The 20,600-nt window shown below is 40.4% G+C and overlaps 2 protein-coding genes across 8 annotated transcripts in view; one reads left to right on the plus strand and one right to left on the minus strand.

Annotated features, from left to right (window-relative positions):
• The window catches only part of LOC110505037 (large neutral amino acids transporter small subunit 3), a 43,824-nt gene extending 28,506 nt beyond the window's left edge, over positions 1-15,318 (plus strand). For all 6 annotated transcript variants that reach the window (XM_021583980.3, XM_021583981.3, XM_090219681.1 and 3 more), the window contains 10 exons: positions 5,992-6,084; positions 6,255-6,388; positions 6,598-6,713; positions 6,814-6,960; positions 7,085-7,120; positions 7,194-7,311; positions 12,746-12,875; positions 12,973-13,046; positions 13,140-13,263; positions 13,340-15,318. In XM_021583980.3, the coding sequence (XP_021439655.1) occupies positions 5,992-6,084; positions 6,255-6,388; positions 6,598-6,713; positions 6,814-6,960; positions 7,085-7,120; positions 7,194-7,311; positions 12,746-12,875; positions 12,973-13,046; positions 13,140-13,263; positions 13,340-13,525 (1,158 nt within the window). In that variant the 3' untranslated portion in view covers positions 13,526-15,318. The remainder of the gene's footprint in view (positions 1-5,991; positions 6,085-6,254; positions 6,389-6,597; positions 6,714-6,813; positions 6,961-7,084; positions 7,121-7,193; positions 7,312-12,745; positions 12,876-12,972; positions 13,047-13,139; positions 13,264-13,339) is intronic.
• Positions 11,388-20,330, minus strand: LOC110505040 (mediator of RNA polymerase II transcription subunit 19-A). 2 transcript variants are annotated; one of them, XM_036969624.2, is made up of 6 exons: positions 19,752-20,330; positions 19,289-19,411; positions 19,005-19,138; positions 18,724-18,820; positions 18,542-18,636; positions 11,388-12,182 (listed from the first exon to the last, which is right to left on the minus strand). In XM_036969624.2, the coding sequence occupies exons 1-6, from the start codon at positions 19,969-19,971 to the stop codon at positions 12,141-12,143; spliced, it is 711 nt and encodes a 236-aa protein (XP_036825519.1). In that variant the 5' UTR covers positions 19,972-20,330; the 3' UTR covers positions 11,388-12,140. The 2 variants fall into 2 exon arrangements, with proteins under 2 accessions (XP_036825519.1, XP_021439658.1); XM_021583983.3 differs by lacking the exon at positions 11,388-12,182 and adding an exon at positions 15,559-15,906.
• Between the last annotated feature and the right edge of the window lie 270 nt (positions 20,331-20,600).

Raw genomic sequence — 20,600 nt, forward strand, 5'->3', positions numbered from 1 at the left:
CATCAATGAGGACGGGTGTTTCATGTGTCTTTACTGGTCCAGTGTCGTGTCGGAACACGGCCAGGAACAGCCTGTTGTTGTGCCAGACCTGACTTCTCTGACCTGACCCTAGGGAGACCTCTAGGCTCCAGCAACACACCAACCTGGTGACAAAAAGATCACAACTTCCCCTCGCTCACACCGTCACGTTTCACTTTCAGTCGGCACGAGTACTACTGCTCATGGGAAGAAAATGTGTAAAAATATTTCCCTAAACTCTCAGAGATTCAGTTATGCAAATAACTTCAATGGGCATCTTGACTTGTTGAAACTAATGTTAAGTTCGTGCTGCAAGATTGCTCTGTAGTCTGCACTTAATAAGTAAATAACTATCATAGGGATCAATTTGGTATGAGATCCTGAGCATGAAGAAATTATCATAACTTTTTTAAATCAAGGGACATTGACACTGCACGTCAGTGTCGCTGTTATTCGTTTACGCATCGTTGATGTATGGTTGCTGATAGTCTGCTGAGAATGGCCTAGCTCATGAACTCTTATTGAATGTCGTTGGGTCTAAAACCATTTTTAATTATGCTTCCATCCTTCTGTGTCTATGACATGTCTGTTATTAACTTTATTAAATGATAGGAAGTCGTTTTAGTGTGATACTTACTTCCCCTGCCAAAGTGATACTGTAGGCCTGTTTTACTCAATACCTTTGTGCCCTCTGCTGTTGAAATTGCATTACTGCAAGACTTTTAAAACAAGACTTTAAAAAAATATATTTTTAAAATTTTTATTTTTATTATGAACACAACAAATACAACAAAAAAAGTGTATATATATATATATATATATATATATATATATATATATATAACAAGAGTACATAAACCTAACAGAGGGGTATTACATATCAAGCTTTATTTTCAATTTGTTAAATACTTTTAAGGTGCGTATTGCTATTGTTTTTACATTTACTGATCATTTCAAAATAATATTTAAATTCTGTCTTAAATAATGTGAAAAGGGGTTTGTTCTCTGCCCACTTCATTTTATGGATAAAGAATCTTCCATGAAAGAAGCAAATTAACAATGAAAGTTAAATCAGGGTCTATATAATTTGGTTCAAAATAAAACACTATCAGTCTTTCAAATTAACAAATGTTCTTTTAACTCACACCAAAATCTTATGACATAAGAGCAAAATAAATGGTCAAGAGTCTCTGGGTCACAATCACAAAATACACATTTGTTATCAATATATATTTTAAATCTGGTGTATAATAAAGGTCTATACAGGGCAGATTCTATGAATGAGTTTGTATAATACTTCTTTCACCTTATTAGATATACAATATTTACCAGATAACACGTTGTTCCAGTTCACTTGTCCTAGGGCTGCATTCCAGTACATTTTAGCAGAGGGAATAGTAACATATTGACAGTTTCCTTATATACATGTTATTACATTTATAGTTTAAAATGTAAATTCCTTCTAGTTGTATTGAGGCGACAAAATCCTCAACAGTTGCACTTGGAGTATTGTTATATTCTCCTAAAAGAAGAATAGCACCTTTAGGGACAGCTCTAACAACAATTTGATACTCCTCAGGAGTGAATGTAACATTGTGTGTTCTAATAAATTCTGGATAATCATATAGTTGTCCATCATTATTCAATAATTGTTTAACCCAAATAATGTTGTCAAACCAGTTCTGGAAAAACAGACTTGTTTTTATATTTGTCTTTATTATTCCAGATTGTATACCTATGAGGGGGAAAATTGTTTGTACATGAGGTTCCAAGTTAGAAGTAGTTGTTTATGAAAGTTTGCACACTTAATAGGGATTTTACCCATATCAAAGTTGCATTTGAGTAAGAATTCTAGACCAATTTGTTGGAATATTAAATTAGGGATGATATTCCAGATGCAATCCTTATTTCTTAAATAGTTTTGTATCCATTTAATCTTAAAGATTATATTAGAGGATTTAAAATCCTAAACATTCAACCCTCCCTCACCTTGGGGGCTACATATTACCGCTTTTCTTAAATAATGAGATTTATTCCTCCATATGAAGTTAAATAATTTAGTATCAACCATTTTAGTTACTGACAGAGGAACATCCAAGGCAAGGGAGGTATAAACTCATCTGGACCTTCAGAATGATAAAAGTACACGTCCAGATAAAGAAAGATCTCTTAATGACCAGGAGTTAAATCTCATTCCAATTCTACAATGGGAAAGAAATATAAGTTGGCCCTTTCTTTCTGATCTTTGCTAACTGTAATACCAAGATATGTGATCACATCTTTTACAGGGATATTACATACTGAGTTTAAGTCGCATCTTTTCAACGGAAATAATTCACATTTCCTAATATTCAGAGATAAACCTGATACATGTGTGAAGGCATTAATACACTCAATAGCTTTCTTGATTTCATTATGATATTTATTTTTTTAAATGGTGGTGTCAGCCAATTGTGAACATTTAATCTCTGTTTTGTATCTGAATACCCCTAAAACTATCCTTATTTATATGAAGTGACAACTTGTGTGACCAATAAAATAAGAAAGGAGAAATTGGGCATCCTTGTTTAATTCCACGTCTAATGTCGAATCTTTGAAGTTCCATGGGATAATTTAACAGCTGTTACTATTATTGTAAAGTGTCTTAATTACACTTTGTAAATATTGACCAAAACCAAAAAATCAAAGTCTCAAAAAGAAAATAATGTTCAACTGTATCAACAAATAAAATAAAGCTATCTTCCATAATGTGCTCATTGTCGTCTATCAAGTCCAATACTAGTAGAATATTACATATTCATATTATTACATATCCTTCATAAAACCAGACTGGGTATCATCAATGATTTGGTCAATACCTTTAAGTATTTCTGCAAAGATGGATGCAAGTATCTTTCCATCATTGTTCATTAATGTGCTTGGTCTCCAATTTTCTAACATCATAGAATCCTTGTTTGTTTTGGGTATTACAGAAATTAGGCCCTGTGTCATAGAAACAGGCAGGACCCCAAAATAAATTGCCTCCTTAACATTAAATAGAAATTCAATAATATCCTCCTTAACATATTTCTAGAATTCACTGATAACACCATCATTCCCTGGAGATTTGTTCTCTTAACTTGCTGATACATTTATGTCAGATATGTCACTAGTAGGACAGGCATTACTGGTATAAAGGTTACCATAGAATTCTGAAACATTTTGAAATATCTTTGGGGTTTTCATTTTCTTTGCCATCTATATTGAGCTTATGAATAGATGTAAATTCTGAATTTTTCTTTCTAAATTGTAAAAGTATTTTGTATTTTTTTCACCTTCCTCCAACCACCTCCTCCTTGATCTTACAAATGCCCCCTTTGCTCTCTCTTCATACATTGGGTCCATTTCTAGTTGTAAAGAAAATAACTGAACCTTCTTCTTCATCAAGGTCCTCCATGGAGATTAGAGAGAAACTTGTTAAGGAAATCCTATCTTCCCTCAATCTTTTAAGTTCAGCAATTTCTCTACCTCTCTTCGTGGCTGTTTGTCTTATTTCATACTTCATTAATTCCCAATATTTCCCATAAGACTTAAATAGTTGGGCTTTCCTCCAATTGTCTTGAATAATATCTTTGGCATTCATCTTGAAATTATCATCTTCCAACAGTCTACTATTGAGTTTCCAATAACTTCTGATCCATTCATATTTAAAGATAAGAATATAACCAGTAAGAATTGATGGTTCAATTGATACCCTGACTACAGAATTATCTAATGAATTAGAAATCAACCAGAAGTCAATTCTTGACTGTCTGGACATGTCCTTGTTACTCCAAGTGAATTCCTTTTTATCAGGACATTTAGATCTCCAAATATCTACTAATCCAAGACCAAGACATAGGTTATTAAACTCAGGATTAACTATGCTGGATCTGTTAGGAGGGGGATATCTGTCAATCATCACATTAGATAAAGAATTAAAATCTCCACCTAAGATAATTTTGATGTCATGAAATACACCTATAACTCTTAATTTCTTCTTCAAATTCTTTAAATAATATCCTGTTGTTTTGTTTGTTGTTGGATGCATAAATATTCCCTAATAAAAACATTTCACTGTTGAAATTTACTGTTAAAATTAACCAACATCCAGAGTGGTGAGTCTTACTACTGATGACCTTCCCTAAAAATGCACCTCTTAAAATTGCTATACCTGCAGAGTGGTTGTTGCCATATGATAACCAGATATCGTTACCCGATTGATTTTTCCAAAAAGTAAAAGTCTGCATTAAACCGTTTGCAATACAGGAAAATAGCCTTACGCTTGAGTAAATTACAAATACCTCTGACATTAATTGAACAAAGAGATAAAGACAAACTTCAACCAACAACCTTGTTATGCTAATATAAGTTATTCCTAAGGATATGTAACTCAAAAGGATTTCCATCCCATTATTAACCTCTCCAAAAAAATAAAAAAATAAATTGGTCATAAAGTTACCAAAGTATTCTTACTCCCGCAAGGGGGAGACATTGTCTAGACTTTACAATAAGCAGTTATTCACCTATAGTTAGTGTATAGCTTACCAGTTCTCAGGTCAGCCTTTTCTCATTCAAGTGTTTGTGTACATTTTTATAATAAAAGGCTGCTTTTCACCTGGTAATCAGTTTTTTGGCCTGACCGTTCTGTCTGAGTTAGACTCTGGCTCTCACTCAAATGTTCTGATTTGGCCACATTTCTTTCCCATCGATGATCACTCTTGCACCGATAAAATGCAGTTTTCCCTGCCTTTCGAGCTGCAGCCACAGTTTCTCTCTTGTCACTTTGTCTGCTGAGGTCAGATCCTCTGTGAACCTCAATATTTGCTTGATGAGGAATTCACAATTCTTCGCTCGCCTCCAAAGAAGATCCCGTGTAGATCTGTTGGTGAACCGGATGATGGTTGTCCTCAGTCTCTTGTCTTGATCCTTTAGTCTACCCAAACGATGGACGATGTCTACATTTTCCTGAAGTGTGGCTTTTGATTCGGGAATGACAGCTCCACAGATGTCAACAACTCTGCATTTGATGTCCTCATCCGTCTGCTCTGGAATTCCATGGAGCCTCAGGTTCCACCTGCGCTGGTATCTCTCTGCCTCATTCACCTTTTGCTCGAGTTCAGCCACCTTCTTTTCATTTTCCTGGCAGATAACTTCCACTTTCTTCATGTCACTTTTGAGGGTTTTCACTTCTCCAAAGATAAAGACAACAGATTTTTTAATGGCCTCAATTTTCATCGTATTCTCCCTAACCATGACCTCCAAGCTATTTGCCCTTTCATCTGTCTTTGCTGTCAAAAGCATTACAATATTGTTTTGCATCTCAAGAAGTGACGCACCCTCTTGGCCTCATCTTTTTCCCCTGGGGCTTGACTGGAGTGCCTGGGTCGTAAGGTCAAGGGGACTGGAGGGGGCGCAAGTTGTGAGCATTGTTGTCCGTGCTCACCACATTTTCATCACCTATTGCAGTATTTCCCCCCACAGTTGGATTCTGAAGAGTACCCAAAATCATGCTCTATTTTGTGGTTAATTGTCTATCTGACGATCTCTCTATTTCTTTCCTTTTAGTTCTGGTCGTGGCAGTTTCCATGTACGTTCGACAAGCTAATTTAAAAACATTTTTTTAAAAGCTAGTTTAGTGTTGTCGCAAACTTCGTTTCAGAGGTGAATAACTTGCAGAAAGTAATCAATTACTTTGGTAAATAAACTAAACCCTATTCATACGGGGTTTTATGGCCGTATAAATAATCCAATGGTTATAATTGGGTAAGGAAATCAAATAATTCCTTCAAATAATTCCTTCAGCTACCAAAACTGACCGCTATCTTGCGCTCCATTCTCAAACAAGACTTTACTACTACTGTCTGTGCTCTCACTGTATCAGTGTGTGTTTTATTTTGGTAAAATTGTCAGTGTTTGAGACTTATCCGTAAATATATATTTTTCTCCCTCCAGCTACCCAACATGTTTGGCAGTCTGAGCTCCACCATCATGTCTCTGATGATTGGCTCCTATGCCTCCTCCGCTGTCACCTTCCCTGGAGTCAAGGTAACCATGATGGATGCACGTTTGTCAGATATGAATGCATATTTGTTAGCGTTGTCCCGTAACACTCATACAAATAGAATGCACGTTCAATGACCTTTCCACAGTAAGCCTCAAATATTTATACTCTTCTATACTAATAACACCCCATTTTCCCTTCGTCCCTCTCTAAGCTGATCTATGATGCGGGCGTGTCGTTCCGGGTGATCATGTGGGTGTGGTCGGGTCTAGCAGGCTTAGTCTTCCTCAATTGTTTTCTCAACTGGCCAGTGGAGGCCTTCCCCACGCCCGACGAGGTCGACTACAGGTCATTACAACAGTAAAACAACGTCAGATCACAAAAGAATGGCTATTACAATATTATCATAATACTTCCACAATGCTAGAACAAGACAGTAAACTTGATCAGGTTACTGTAGTACTAAGAGTGACAGTTAAATAGAAATACAACAGTTACCAATACTAACATGAGGTAATAAACAACTTTCACCTTTGGTTTCTTTTCCTCTTTAACAGTAAGAAGTTAGCGCTGACTTATCTGTCTGGGGACCATAAGAGTGTGGGAGAGAGGTTGAGTCAGAAGAATGGAGGCCTGAACGACTCCACTGAGAAGCTCCCAGCTGACACACAGAGTGAGTCGAGAACACACACCTGAAAACACAACAGCAACTCTTGCTCACAAACACATCCCTTAGACCCATATTAACTGTCTGCCTACCCTCTCTCTCTCAGATGCCATCCCATTCCGTAGGTCGGTGTTCTCGCCCATCTTCCTGTGGAGTCTGGTTACCATGGGGATGACCCAGCTCAGGATAATTTTCTTTATGGGCGCAATGAACAAGATGCTGGAGTTCCTCGTCACTCACGGCGACCCTCACGGTGAGTAACTGACAAACCAGACCCTGCTGGCAGTCAACTGACAAACCAACACACTGTCATGACTGGGCCATATTCCCTCCATGTAAATGTGTTCTAATCAAGTTGTCCTCCTTTCTTTCCTCAGCTTCTGGGAAGTTGATCGTCGAGGCAAAGGAGAAAGGTGAGAGATGTCTCCTGGTGAAAGTGACATGTCCTTGTCATGTGTGTCTAAATGTGTGTTCTCTCCTCTCTAGTGAGTTTCTACTCGTCCATCTTTGGCACCCTGCAGCTGCTCTGCCTGGTCACCTGTCCTCTGATTGGCTACATCATGGACTGGAGGATGAAGGAGTGTGTGGCAGAGACAGAGAAGAGGTGTGTGAGAGCGAAAGCGAAAGAGCAGCGCGAGAATGACACCATGACATTCCGGTGGCTGTCTCTATTGGGCATGTATACGTGAAGTTTTTATGAGCCTACTAGTAAAACGACACAAATTAATTACCTTTATGTGGCATGAACACAACCAGTCATGTTTTCATCTGATTGTCAAACAAATCACTTCAAAAGTAGGCTACCTGTGCATGTTCGTCCACTTCAAAATAATTGTCGCATCCAAACAGTGCATGTGCACTCGGACCGTTTGATGAACTGAAATATACATCTGTTACAAAACACCCCAAAGTGTGCTTAATGACTAGGCCTACATTAATTGATGCATTTTGCTGCCAAATGTACCTTTTTTGTAGACTGAAAAGTTGGTACACCTGAAATGGGTCTGAAACTGGCCAATTTACTAGACTAGGCAACAATGTCTATGAACTTTAACACTCATGAACATATGCAGACTCCAGATACAGCTGCTTAAGATTAAACAGCTAACACAACCATTTAGAAACGGATCCAATTAATTGATAAAGGCATTGTAAACAGTAAAATATTGGAGATTTGTATTTTACTGCTTGCTCCTGTTGTGTCTGGACTGGCATTAAATGTGAAGACTTATTTTATCAAATCAGTTCTCTAGGTTTAATTATTACGTGATTAAAACTAAACATGTAAACATTAAATCAAATCAAATCAAATGTTATTTGTCACATCCACATGGTTAGCAGATGTTAATGCGAGTGTAGCGAAATGCTTGTGCTTCTAGTTCCGACAATGCAGTAATAACAAGTAATCTAACTAACAATTCCAAAACTACTGTCTTGTACACAGTGTAAGGGGATAAAGAATATGTACATAAGGATATATGAATGAGTGATGGTACAGAGCAGCATAGGCAAGATACAGTAGATGGTATCGAGTACAGTATATACATATGAGATGAGTATGTAAACAAAGTGGCATAGTTAAAGTGGCTAGTGATACATGTATTACATAAGAATACAGTCGATGATATAGAGTACAGTATATACGTATGCATATGAAATGAATAATGTAGGGTAAGTAACATTATATAAGGTAGCATTGTTTAAAGTGGCTAGTGATATATTTACATAATTTCCCATCAATTCCCATTATTAAAGTGGCTGGAGTTGAGTCAGTGTCAGTGTGTTGGTAGCAGCCACTCAATGTTAGTGGTGGCTGTTTAACAGTCTGATGGCCTTGAGATAGAAGCTGTTTTTCAGTCTCTCGGTCCCAGCTTTGATGCACCTGTACTGACCTCGCCTTCTGGATGATAGCGGGGTGAACAGGCAGTGGCTCGGGTGGTTGATGTCCTTGATGATCTTTATGGCCTTCCTGTGACATCGGGTGGTGTAGGTGTCCTGGAGGGCAGGTAGTTTGCCCCCGGTGATGCGTTGTGCAGACCTCACTACCCTCTGGAGAGCCTTACGGTTGAGGGCAGAGCAGTTGCCGTACCAGGCGGTGATACAGCCCGCCAGGATGCTCTCGATTGTGCATCTGTAGAAGTTTGTGAGTGCTTTTGGTGACAAGCCGAATTTCTTCAGCCTCCTGAGGTTGAAGAGGCGCTGCTGCGCCTTCTTCACAATGCTGTCTGTGTGAGTGGACCAATTCAGTTTGTCTGTGATGTGAATGCCGAGGAACTTAAAACTTGCTACCCTCTCCACTACTGTTCCATCGATATGGATAGGGGGGTGTTCCCTCTGCTGTTTCCTGAAGTCCACAATCATCTCCTTAGTTTTGTTGACGTTGAGTGTGAGGTTATTTTCCTGACACCACACTCCGAGGGCCCTCACCTCCTCCCTGTAGGCCGTCTCGTCGTTGTTGGTAATCAAGCCTACCACTGTTGTGTCGTCCGCAAACTTGATGATTGAGTTGGAGGCGCGCGTGGCCATGCAGTCGTGGGTGAACAGGGAGTACAGGAGAGGGCTCAGAACGCACCCTTGTGGGGCCCCAGTGTTGAGGATCAGCGGGGGGGAGATGTTGTTGCCTACCCTCACCACCTGGGGGCGGCCCGTCAGGAAGTCCAGTACCCAGTTGCACAGGGCGGGGTCGAGACCCAGGGTCTCGAGCTTGATGACGAGCTTGGAGGGTACTATGGTGTTGAATGCCGAGCTGTAGTCGATGAACAGCATTCTCACATAGGTATTCCTCTTGTCCAGATGGGTTAGGGCAGTGTGCAGTGTGGTTGAGATGGCATCGTCTGTGAACCTATTTGGGCGGTAAGCAAATTGGAGTGGGTCTAGGGTGTCAGGTAGGGTGGAGGTGATATGGTCCTTGACTAGTCTCTCAAAGCACTTCATGATGACGGAAGTGAGTGCTACGGGGCGGTAGTCGTTTAGCTCAGTTATCTTAGCTTTCTTGGGAACAGGAACAATGGTGGCCCTCTTGAAGCATGTGGGAACAGCAGACTGGTATAGGGATTGATTGAATATGTCCGTAAACACACCGGCCAGCTGGTCTGCGCATGCTCTGAGGGCGCGGCTGGGGATGCCGTCTGGGCCTGCAGCCTTGCGAGGGTTAACACGTTTAAATGTCTTACTCACCTCGGCTGCAGTGAAGGAGAGACCGCATGTTTTCGTTGCAGGCCGTGTCAGTGGCACTGTATTGTCCTCAAAGCGGGCAAAAAAGTTATTTAGTCTGCCTGGGAGCAGGACATCCTGGTCCGTGACTGGGCTGGATTTCTTCCTGTAGTCCGTGATTGACTGTAGACCCTGCCACATGCCTCTTGTGTCTGAGCCGTTGAATTGAGATTCTACTTTGTCTCTGTACTGACGCTTAGCTTGTTTGATAGCCTTGCGGAGGGAATAGCTGCACTGTTTGTATTCGGTCATGTTACCAGACACCTTGCCCTGATTAAAAGCAGTAGTTCGTGCTTTCAGTTTCACGCGAATGCTGCCATCAATCCACGGTTTCTGGTTAGGGAATGTTTTAATTGTTGCTATGGGAACGACATCTTCAACGCACGTTCTAATGAACTCGCACACCGAATCAGCGTATTCGTCAATGTTGTTGTCTGACGCAATACGAAACATGTCCCAGTCCACGTGATGGAAGCAGTCTTGGAGTGTGGAGTCAGCTTGGTCGGACCAACGTTGGACAGACCTCAGCGTGGGAGCCTCTTGTTTTAGTTTCTGTCTGTAGGCAGGGATCAACAAAATGGAGTCGTGGTCAGCTTTTCCGAAAGGGGGGCGGGGCAGGGCCTTATATGCGTAACTAGGAAGTTGGGGTACCAAGGAAAATGTTGAGGTTTAGAGTTATCATTTTCTGAACTACAGTCTTCTATTTAATAAAACTCTTTGGAAATCTGCACGAATCCTAGCCTAAATTATGAATCAGCGATATACAAATTGGCTTATTTATTTACTAACTAAATAATCACACAATTAAATAAAACAAACAGTAGATATTTGGGTTACTACATGATACAAAGAAAAAGTCCCTGGCGGACGAAGCCAATATGACGGCTTGATAGACAAAGGAAAGGGGTGAGGACAGAGAGCGTGATTGACAAATAGATTCACTACACACAGTTGATAATTATATTCATTGAAATGCTAATCTTTTGCACATGAACGGCAGCTCAATCGAGAATAATTGCAATGTATATATTTACGCCCATATGTTGTCTTCTCTGTTGGAATCGCCGGTCCGTCTGTTGGAAACCAGAGACCCTGATTAACTGACTTAACTTCCCCAGAAGTCACAATGTCCTTCGTGGTTATAGTTTTCTCCGCAGCTCTGGATAGTGTCTGTTGTAATGGATACGTCAGGTGTACCATGCTCTTAGAATAGATTGCCAATATTCTCGTCCTAGATTTACGTAATTTCTAGCTGTAGACTAGTAATTTTACGTCTAGGATTTGCTCTTATTCTGTAGTGATCGATAGTCCCAGAGTTTAACCATTTCCAGCCGTGTAGCCAAAACTATAGCTGTATAGTCTAATAACTCCATCCTGGCGTTCTCTGACTTTATGTATATGTATATATTTTTGTAGGAATTGGGTTTTATACTCTGTGGAAAAAGGGGCAATTCCATGACGCTCACGTGGGCGTGACCACTGATTTGGTTAACTTTATATGAAAACCCATATTTTCTCATTTAGGTTAACATCACATTACATCTTTTTACAAATAGTTTAATGTTTAATTACATACATGTCACAATATTTAGATGTGAACCTGACAGCTGGGAAAAGTACACTTTAAGGGAAACCGTTGTGTGTTTCCTGTCCTTCATGAGATCACCAAATGAAACACTCTTCATAAGTGTCCACGGACCACTCCCACATTCTCAACAATATAAATATTGTTTAATTATTCATACTTTTGATGTCCAAGGGTGTCTCTGTGTTCTCACAGTTTACATTCCAACCTCCAACACTACAGAGCATTGGGGCAGCGTATTTTATGACCGCCATAAAACGGCAGACTTCCCGCTCTCCCCTTCTATGAGAGCGAGAGCACGCTGTAGAGCGGACCCACTGTAACCTGATCCTTCAGATCGTCACAGGACAGTCATGATACTCCTTTCAAAACACCGCACAAGAAAAATAGTGATTCAGGATCACGGCTAGCTACCACAACTCGGCACAAAGAGCAGTGTGATGTAAAAAAAATATTTTAAAAAACGTACAAAGTAGTAACAGCGACTTAATAGGGAATTAGTGACACAACAATCAATGGCAAGCACATGAGAAACACAAAATGATAAACATCAAGTGCATTCCTCTGAACAGGTAGCCTACACATTCAATATAATACAAATATTTCTAGAAAATAATGAAGCTAATTAAAATGGTCTACCTCTTCTGGCCAGGGAGAACACCAGTACCCGCACGCACCTGAAAAACAAAGCAATGTGCGCTCTAAACAGCTGACTGACAAAAGAAAACAATGACAAATTGTTAAGGACGCATGGCAAACAAATGGTGAAAATGAGTTAGTACAAAGGAAAATCTATGCGAGTAGAAAATCTAGGCCAACATTCAGCACTACTGAGTGGACAGCGATGCGCTCTAGCCAGCTATAGAATTGTACCATCCAAACAGCACTCAGCCTGGCCTGGATGACAAGTGCAGCCCTTTAGAAATAAATGGTTTCCACCATGACAGAGAGGGGGGTGTTAGTTTAAATTGGAAGCTTTTATTTTAATATTTAAACACCTGTAAAACATATTTACCACTGCATTTGAAACAAATAGGAGACTGGTCAAATTATCATTATTTAGAGACCCCCCCCTCCCTCCAAGTTTGACATTTGTTGCGTTCAGGGGAGCTGAGCACCCCTGGATCCCCTGTAATCTGCACCCTGAGAGAGGGGGGGGTCATAATGAGAACTCTGTGGGAAAATAGAATGAGGAAAGAGGTGAGGTTGATGTCTTTTGTCCCTGGCCAACCTCACACAGACCAACAGACGGGCCGACGAGAGACAAAAAGATCCAGAAAATCACCAATGCCATGAGAGCCTTCATCTTCACCAATCTGCTACTGCTGGTGTTCGGAGTGTGTTGTCTGATAGACAACCTGCCGCTCCAGGTACACACACACTAATGATCGCTCGTTCATTCTAACATACTGTATCAGACGAATGCACAGAAATACCCAAATGTCAACATTCTCTCTCCTCCTGTAGATCCTGACCTTCATCCTCCACACCATGGTCAGAGGGTTCATCCACTCCTGCTGTGGAGGCCTGTATGCTGCCGTGTAAGTTTTCAACTTCCTCATCTTCATCATGCAACTATGGTCACCATCTTTTAAATACAGAATTTGACTTAAGAAATTATTTCTCTCCCTCAGGTACCCCTCTAACCACTTTGGTACTCTGACTGGGCTGCAGTCGATGATCAGTGCTGTGGTGGCCCTGCTGCAGCAGCCCCTCTTCATCATCATGGTGGGATCCCTGCACGGAGACCCCTACTGGGTGAGTCAGTTATCCATACAAGGGGTTTTAACCCCTCACTGGTCGTCTAACTTCCCATATCTCCGTCACCCATCAGATCAACCTGGGCATGATCCTCTTCTCATTGGGTGGCTTCCTGTTGCCTGGATACCTATTCTACCATCGCAGACACCTGATCCAGGAGAAGGAGGCTCGAGAAAAGAATGGCATTGGCCAGGAGAGAGAGGGTCTCAACCACTCAGATCACAACAGCCTCAAACACCATAGCAACGGTCTAGCATAGGAAGTGGTTCTGGCGCAATGCTAAGGATTGTGGGCACTGTAGAATTTTTGTCAGTGTCCATGGTTATCCACAAAATCAGCATCATTTTCTTTTTTCATTGTTAGGATTATTGCTGTTTTTGTTGACTAAACCATATTTTTTAAATCATAATCCACACATTTGTCTCGATAAGGAGAAGTTGTGTCGTCAATATTTTATGCTGTTTAGTTTCTGGGTTCAGTTCAGAATATCCAAATGACTTGTTAAAAAGCCACCACTTTTCACTGGTCACAAGCAGACACTCACACCTTCATATGTCCGTGTTGCTAGGCCAAAACTTCTAAGGTACTTGAAAGACCCTTCAGTGGCGTGTTAATTCTTTAGTATTACTCAATCCATGCAGACGAACACACACACACACAACACCAAAGAATGATTTTCAGATATGAATTGTGCAACTTCTGCTGAAAAAAGTCATTAATTGTAAATCAAATACACTGGTTGTCATATACAAAAAAAGGAATCAAAATGACATTAAGTATGAATTAACACAGTAAGGTAGTGATACATTTTACTAGGAAGCTTGGGAAAACCAAACCAATGCACACTTCACCCAGCCACAAGTAATGCTACAATTTGTTGTACCAAATATGCCAATGCTTTTTCTATTGCAATATTTTTATCACATTAAACATGCATACAGACACACAGACTGACTGTAGAGACACTGACTACCTCTTCTTTCCCCCAACGTTCTCTCTTCAATCAAGACCCGTCTGTCTGTGTGTGGTGTGTAGATTTGACTTTTCATCGTCAGTTGAAATACGTAGATTTTGTATGCATAGATTGATAATTCAAGAAGTGGAGTTAATCGGTCATTCTCCACTGAACATACAATTCAGATGTTTTTTTATAGGAAAACATGAACTTGACACTTGACCCCCCAAAAGCATAGACTTTAAGGTTTTAAAAGTAGACACGTAGAATGGTAGTGTCCACTATCATACTTTTACAGCTTTGTGCACAGGAATGAACTTGTGTGTGTAAATAAATGTATTTAAGTGTCTTTTTGTACCTTTTAGCTGCATGTGTGTTAAAAAAGGGAAGTTGTGTGTTAGCAGATGTATTCATTGTAGTGCCATTGTAGTGTCTGATGAAGATTGTGTTTTTGCTGTGTACTCTACCCGGTTACAGAGCTCGTATATTGTAGGGCCAGGAATTTTTCATATCCACATATCCTGACCAGGGAAAACTCTATGCCCTACGTAAACACAAAGCTCTGGCCTACAGAGACTGTTTTTGTAAATATAACTTTCTCTTATCCAAATGCTTCTGGTGTAATTCTTCACAACACTATTTGCTGAGAAGACAATGTTCTCAATAGAAATAGTCTGATGCATTTATATTATGCAACTGTTAATGTGAATCATTAGTATATAGTGGGGAAGGGGGATTGAAAGTGTTATTTTTGTATTAATTCAGTGCCTTGCCTGACCTCAGTGCATAGAATTGAATGTAAATCAACAGGAAAAGACAGTACCAAACTTCACCTAGGAAACCAAATCCATGTTGGGAGCCTTTCTAGTCATATCTATGGGCTGCTAAGCCATATTTTAATATGTACAGCACCTTTCCTCAGGGGCATGTAGCTTTGCCAAAATGATGATGTATTGTATCTAATCCCCTCCCCATCATGCTCCTGTTTTATAGCTTTTGTGTGTCAGAAGTGAAATGCATCCTTTTGTTTCTGCCATGTCTCATTTGGGGACTAAAACCAGCTTTAAGTCTTATCAAATAAACAAATATGTAAGAAACTGTCCTGTGACTGTGTTTTGATATCCCTGACAATCTTCCAAGTTAGTACTATATTCATATTAGAAATGAAAATGTTGAATGGATGTTTTCAGATTGTAAACACGCCGGTGCATATTCCTGCCTTCGCTAGTTCCCCTTTACCTGGAAGAGTCCTGTGCCCAAGACTGAAACATATCACTAAAGGCAACCCGTGAGGCGTCAGGGAGAAAACCATGCCACAGACAAAGAGGATCAAGGCAGCATGGACAAAAACAGTTTATTGGAATATGTGGTCAGAGAATATCACAACCAAATGAAAAAGGGGAACATAACATACACTCATTCAGAATATCAGTGGCCTTCCATCTCTCATCCTCGAACAATATTACACTGCTGACATCCAATCTACCACACACACATACATAAGACTGTCTTTCCCCTCCCTGTCACACAAGCATAATCTCTCGTTATCTAAATACATATTCTTCTAAACACACTCGTACCAGCTTCTCAAACACACACACACACACTTGTTGTCTCTGTCTGGTCTATCGGAGGCTGTTGGGCTGAGAGCCAGCCAGGCCAGGGTGGTCCGGACTGTGGCGGTTCTGTAAGGACAGACAGAAACACTATAGAAAAAGTGCCGATCCATAACCATCGGCTTCATCTCCAATAACCTCCCTCTGAACTTGTATTGTGTACCACTGTTTATGTTCCCCCTGTATGCGCTTGTTTGATGCAATATGGAGATTTCAGTCCATTATGATTGGGACAGTAAGTTCTCCCGATATGCGCAACACACGTTGACCACACAAATGTTGATGTATAGCCAGCAATATGTTAAGTTAGCTAACTCAAAAGGTAGACAGCTAGCGTTTAGTCTCTCAAATTTGGACCTTGTGATTCCCTAAGATCAAATAATGATAAATATGCTATTATTTAGTCAACTGTTTGCGCGAGAGGCTGTTGGTCGACCAAAATGTATTTAGCCCAAAATGTATTTAGCCGAGCAGTAGCAAAAAAATCGAATTAAAATACAAATCATGGTGTACAAGTCTGATTGGCTCCTGTCTGAGTGGACTAATCCATTGTGGAGGCCATGGGGATGGCACAGTCAATCAGTCTAAGACGTGCTACTGAAATTGTATATGGTTATATTAAGTAGGAACAATGGTGCAACACCAATAAAAATATTATTTTATAACAGATTGGATAGCGGTTGCTGTCCACGGTTCTGAAACCTCCGTGCGCTGCTGTTGAATTGGTGCCTTTTCTGAGACCATGTTGCTATGTGTATAATAGCAAAGTTAATCAGCATATTGGTGTTGAGAACAATGCAGCAGAGGCAACAATGGAATGAGATAAGAAAAAAACCCCTTGCCTTTACTGTCTAAGAAAAGTGAAGAGAAGAAACCAACTTAATTAGGTCTATAATCAATAGTCTAACTGTTAAATGTGCCTGCCTTTATAAATAATCCACAGTGTCCGTTTTTAAATCATTGCTATGCTGTAATAAGCTTTTTTTCGTTAGACCAGCATCTCTGATATTAAATATAATGTATTTAGTGCTGTTTAAACTGTTCCAAATTGTCCTTTTTTAAATAATAATAATAATAATAATAACCACCCTCCTTTTTTCTTTATCTCCTTATGTTATTACTATTATTATAATCATAATTATAATAATAAGTAATGTCATTATCATTAGTAGGCTTATTATAAACTGGGTGGTTTGAGCCCTGATTGGCTGACAGCCATGTTATATCAGACCGTATACCACGGGTATGACAAAATATGTATTTTTACTGCTCTAATTATGTTGTTAACCAGTTCATAATAGCAATAAGGCACCTTGGGGGTTTGTGGTATATGGCCAATATACCATGGCTAAGAATTGTATCCAGAACTTCTGCGTTGTGTCTAAGAACAGCCCTTAGCCATGGTATATTGGCCATATACCACACCTCCTCGTGCCTTATTGCTTAAGTATATCAGCCTTGTATAACCACCATCAAGCTGTAGGCCTAAGAGCGCATCCTGTTTAGTCTTAATACCGTAACTTACATAGTTAGGCCTATATTTCAATACTTATACAGGCTACTGTCTCAATTTATTCATTCATGTCATCACACAGCATACGAGTCATTCATGATGTGAAATGCAAGCAAGCATTTTTTTGTTTTTAAATAAAATAAAGCGACCATTGAACAATTAGTGTAAACAATAAATAGGCCTAAACCTTTCCATTTTGGAAATTGCATTCACAAATGAATGTTACTGTATTTAGTATTTTCTGTAATAAAGGCTTTACAATTTTTTTAAATTAGTTACAGACTCTTTGGTAAGCTTATACATTTATTTAGTGTTGTTTACACTGTTCTAAATGGTCAGAAAAATGATATTGTAATCTAACAGCACCTGTTTGGCCCACACAGGCCTAATATGCACGCAGTGCTTGCGCCATACCTTATTTTTATTGATCTCCAGTATTTTCCACATCTAGTCATATTTATTCCACACATCTGTCTTCCCCTTTACCTCCTGCACAAACAGTAAACATTCCCCCGTTTCGAGTTTGTCATGTCCTCTGCATCCATTTTGCTGTCACATGTGTTGCGGCGTTCAGAGTTCGTCATTACCAATTTATTGAGGTGATTATGATGTGCAATAGGTCAGGCCCTATTGGACACATGCATGCGAAGCATAGATATGTCACGTAAAGAGAGCAAGGATTGAGAGAATGTTTATCCCAAACAACTGAGGGATTTCGGGGCACATAACTCTTCAGTCAGAAGTGACTAATTATGTTGCATCTTCAGCAACACAGACAGCGCTATACACACAGTTGATGTTCTGTGGTGGTCACTGCAGCAGGGAGACACACAACGGGTGCTAGTCACTCGCTGTCTCTAGTCATTTGTGTGTCTTAATTATTTCATCATACAGTTTGCTTAAAACATCAGACAAGCTCAGTGCAAATAGTTGATTTAATTAAAATACATAGGTTGTGTCAATATATGGAAAAATACATGTTTCAAAACCGGTCGAAAGAACACACAAGTCTTGGTCGACAAATGTTTTTTTTGGGGGGGGGGAAAGCCCTAGTTCACTCCCACATTTGAGTCGTTGTTATTCCAGGCGTATATGAGCAATTAGCCCGGGGACAAGGTTGCAGGCTTATAGGTCTCCTATATACCAACTTCGGTGCAAGAGATGGAGAAAGGGTCAGGGCAGCAGTCTTACCTTCTTCTTTTTCTTGTCTTTCTTTTTCTTCTTGCGGTCAGGGTCGTCATCTCTTTTCTTCTTCTTCTTCTTGGGGTCAGAGTCTGAGGGTGTCTCTGTGAAGACAGAAGGGTTTCAAAGGCTGAAGGGATGGTTGGGTGTGTGTGTGTGTGTGTGTGTGTGTGTGTGTGTACATGCGTTACCTTGAGGTATGGGATCCTGTGGTCGGTTGTGTTTGTGCTTATGCTTGCTCTTCTTCTTTGGAGGCTGGATGTGCATCAGTCGGTACTGCTCCGGTAGCTGGAACACAAACACACAGAGTAGATAACGTCTTAACATCGTCGTTAACAGTACAGAAATGATATGGAGGCCTAGTGTTGGATGAATAAAGTATCCTAAAAATTGGAGTATTGTGGTCAAAGGAAGGTGTGTGTGTGTGTGTGTGTGTGTGTGTGTGTGTGTGTGTGTGTCTCTCTCTCTCTACCGGTCCGGTGTGCAGTCTGAAGCCGGTGAGGCTGGCTCCGGTCAGAGGGCTGAAGGAGTTGCCACACACTGGAGGCTTCTCTATCAGAGAGCGCAACGAACTGCCATCCTGGGTACCAGGCCAGTCTATCATACCTACAGACACAGGAAAGAGGGAAAACAGACAATTTATTACAGAGAAAAGAGAGATGGGGGAAGAGGCAAGTGAGGTGGGATACTCAGCGGGATGGGTCCACAGAAATCACTTACAGACAGACATAGTAAAAGTGACGAATGGTAGTTCACCTGGTAACTCTGGCAGGAAGTTGCTGAGCTTTTCCTTGACTTTCTTGCCACAGAACTTGTTGTAAGCGTGTTCCAGGTTGTAATGGGTGATGAGGTTGGTGTTGCCCGTAAGCTCATTGCCCACTGTGAGGCACATTTTTAAAATACACGGTCAATGCAGTAACAAGATCCAGAGTTTGTCCACACGGACGTCAATGTCCCATACTACTAGGGTCCAGACTCCAGAGGGAGTAACTTGTGATGGCTAATATAGGAAGTGCACTTAGAAATTGATATAGCAATATAACATACACACAAAACACGCTGGGCTCTTAGCCAACAGCCAGCTAGCTCAGAAAGGCTAACGTTAGTTAATGTTATTATTAGAAAATAACCTAAGGGGCTAGCAAAAAATACTTCAAATCCTCCACTCGGGTACGAATAAACATATTACGTAGTGCCCACACTGAAATGTTAACTGTACCTGGTAGTTCTCGCAGTAAATAAAAAGGTTCGTTCATGGCTCCCGGTTTCCGTAGAGCAGGCCCCTCATCCCCGAGCTGAGGTGGCATCTGGGCCGCCATCGGGACTTGGTTAGGCGGTAGAGGGGGTGGTGGATTTCCCGGTCCAAATCCCAGAGACGATGATCGGGGAGGTCCCTGAGCATCATTTTGCCCATACAGAGTTGAAAACATTTCCGTCATATCTATTGCGAGTAATACATTTAAATAACTAATACATCGATGTCTTCCTAAAGCAATACGGTTAGTTTTGTACACATGTGACTACAGACGAGAATCTGACAACATCGCTTGACTAGTCTCTACTCCTTTGTGGTATAGTTGTATACTGTCATTGCATATTTTCGATTGGAGAAGTACCGTAATACCAGGAATATATTGGCCGACAAAATGTGTAATGACGATGGCCTTACTCCCCACTACAAAAGTGTGCGTTTCTAAAGTTCATATTGTAACGACCCTTGGTTTATAACCGCGGAAATCGACCTTGCCACATGAGCATGCTTTTGCGGCACAGTCGATAGCGCGCCGGACCTCGGGCTAGAAGGTCGAGGGTTCGAGACCTGCTCCCTGCCTGTTTCGTTACAATATAGTACACTTGATTAAGCACTCTAGCTACTAAATGAAGGCAAATGTGTTTTTTATTTTTTTATTCGGTGTTTATTTAATGACAAAAACAGGGCACATAATAAAACAGAACTGGTATACTAAGTACAAAAATGTAGCATGTCAAGGAAGACACATTTCAGTTGAAGGTATTCAGTTGTACAACAAACTAGGTGTCCCCCTTTCCAATCTGCTTTAGTACAGGG

Source organism: Oncorhynchus mykiss, chromosome 25 (genome assembly GCF_057628025.1).
Source record: "Oncorhynchus mykiss isolate SJ-2025 chromosome 25, ASM5762802v1, whole genome shotgun sequence".
Lineage (NCBI taxonomy): Eukaryota > Metazoa > Chordata > Actinopteri > Salmoniformes > Salmonidae > Oncorhynchus > Oncorhynchus mykiss.

What these genes read in the sequence shown, in the direction of transcription:
- LOC110505040 (XM_021583983.3), bottom strand. Translation starts at nt 19,971, where the DNA reads ATGACGGAAATGTTTTCAACTCTGTATGGGCAAAATGATGCTCAGGGA. An exon ending in TTTACTGCGAGAACTACCAG is followed by an intron (nt 19,412 to 19,751) that starts GTACAGTTAACA and finishes TGTGCCTCACAG; the next exon opens with TGGGCAATGAGCTTACGGGC. An exon ending in CTTCCTGCCAGAGTTACCAG is followed by an intron (nt 19,139 to 19,288) that starts GTGAACTACCAT and finishes CTGTGTCTGTAG; the next exon opens with GTATGATAGACTGGCCTGGT.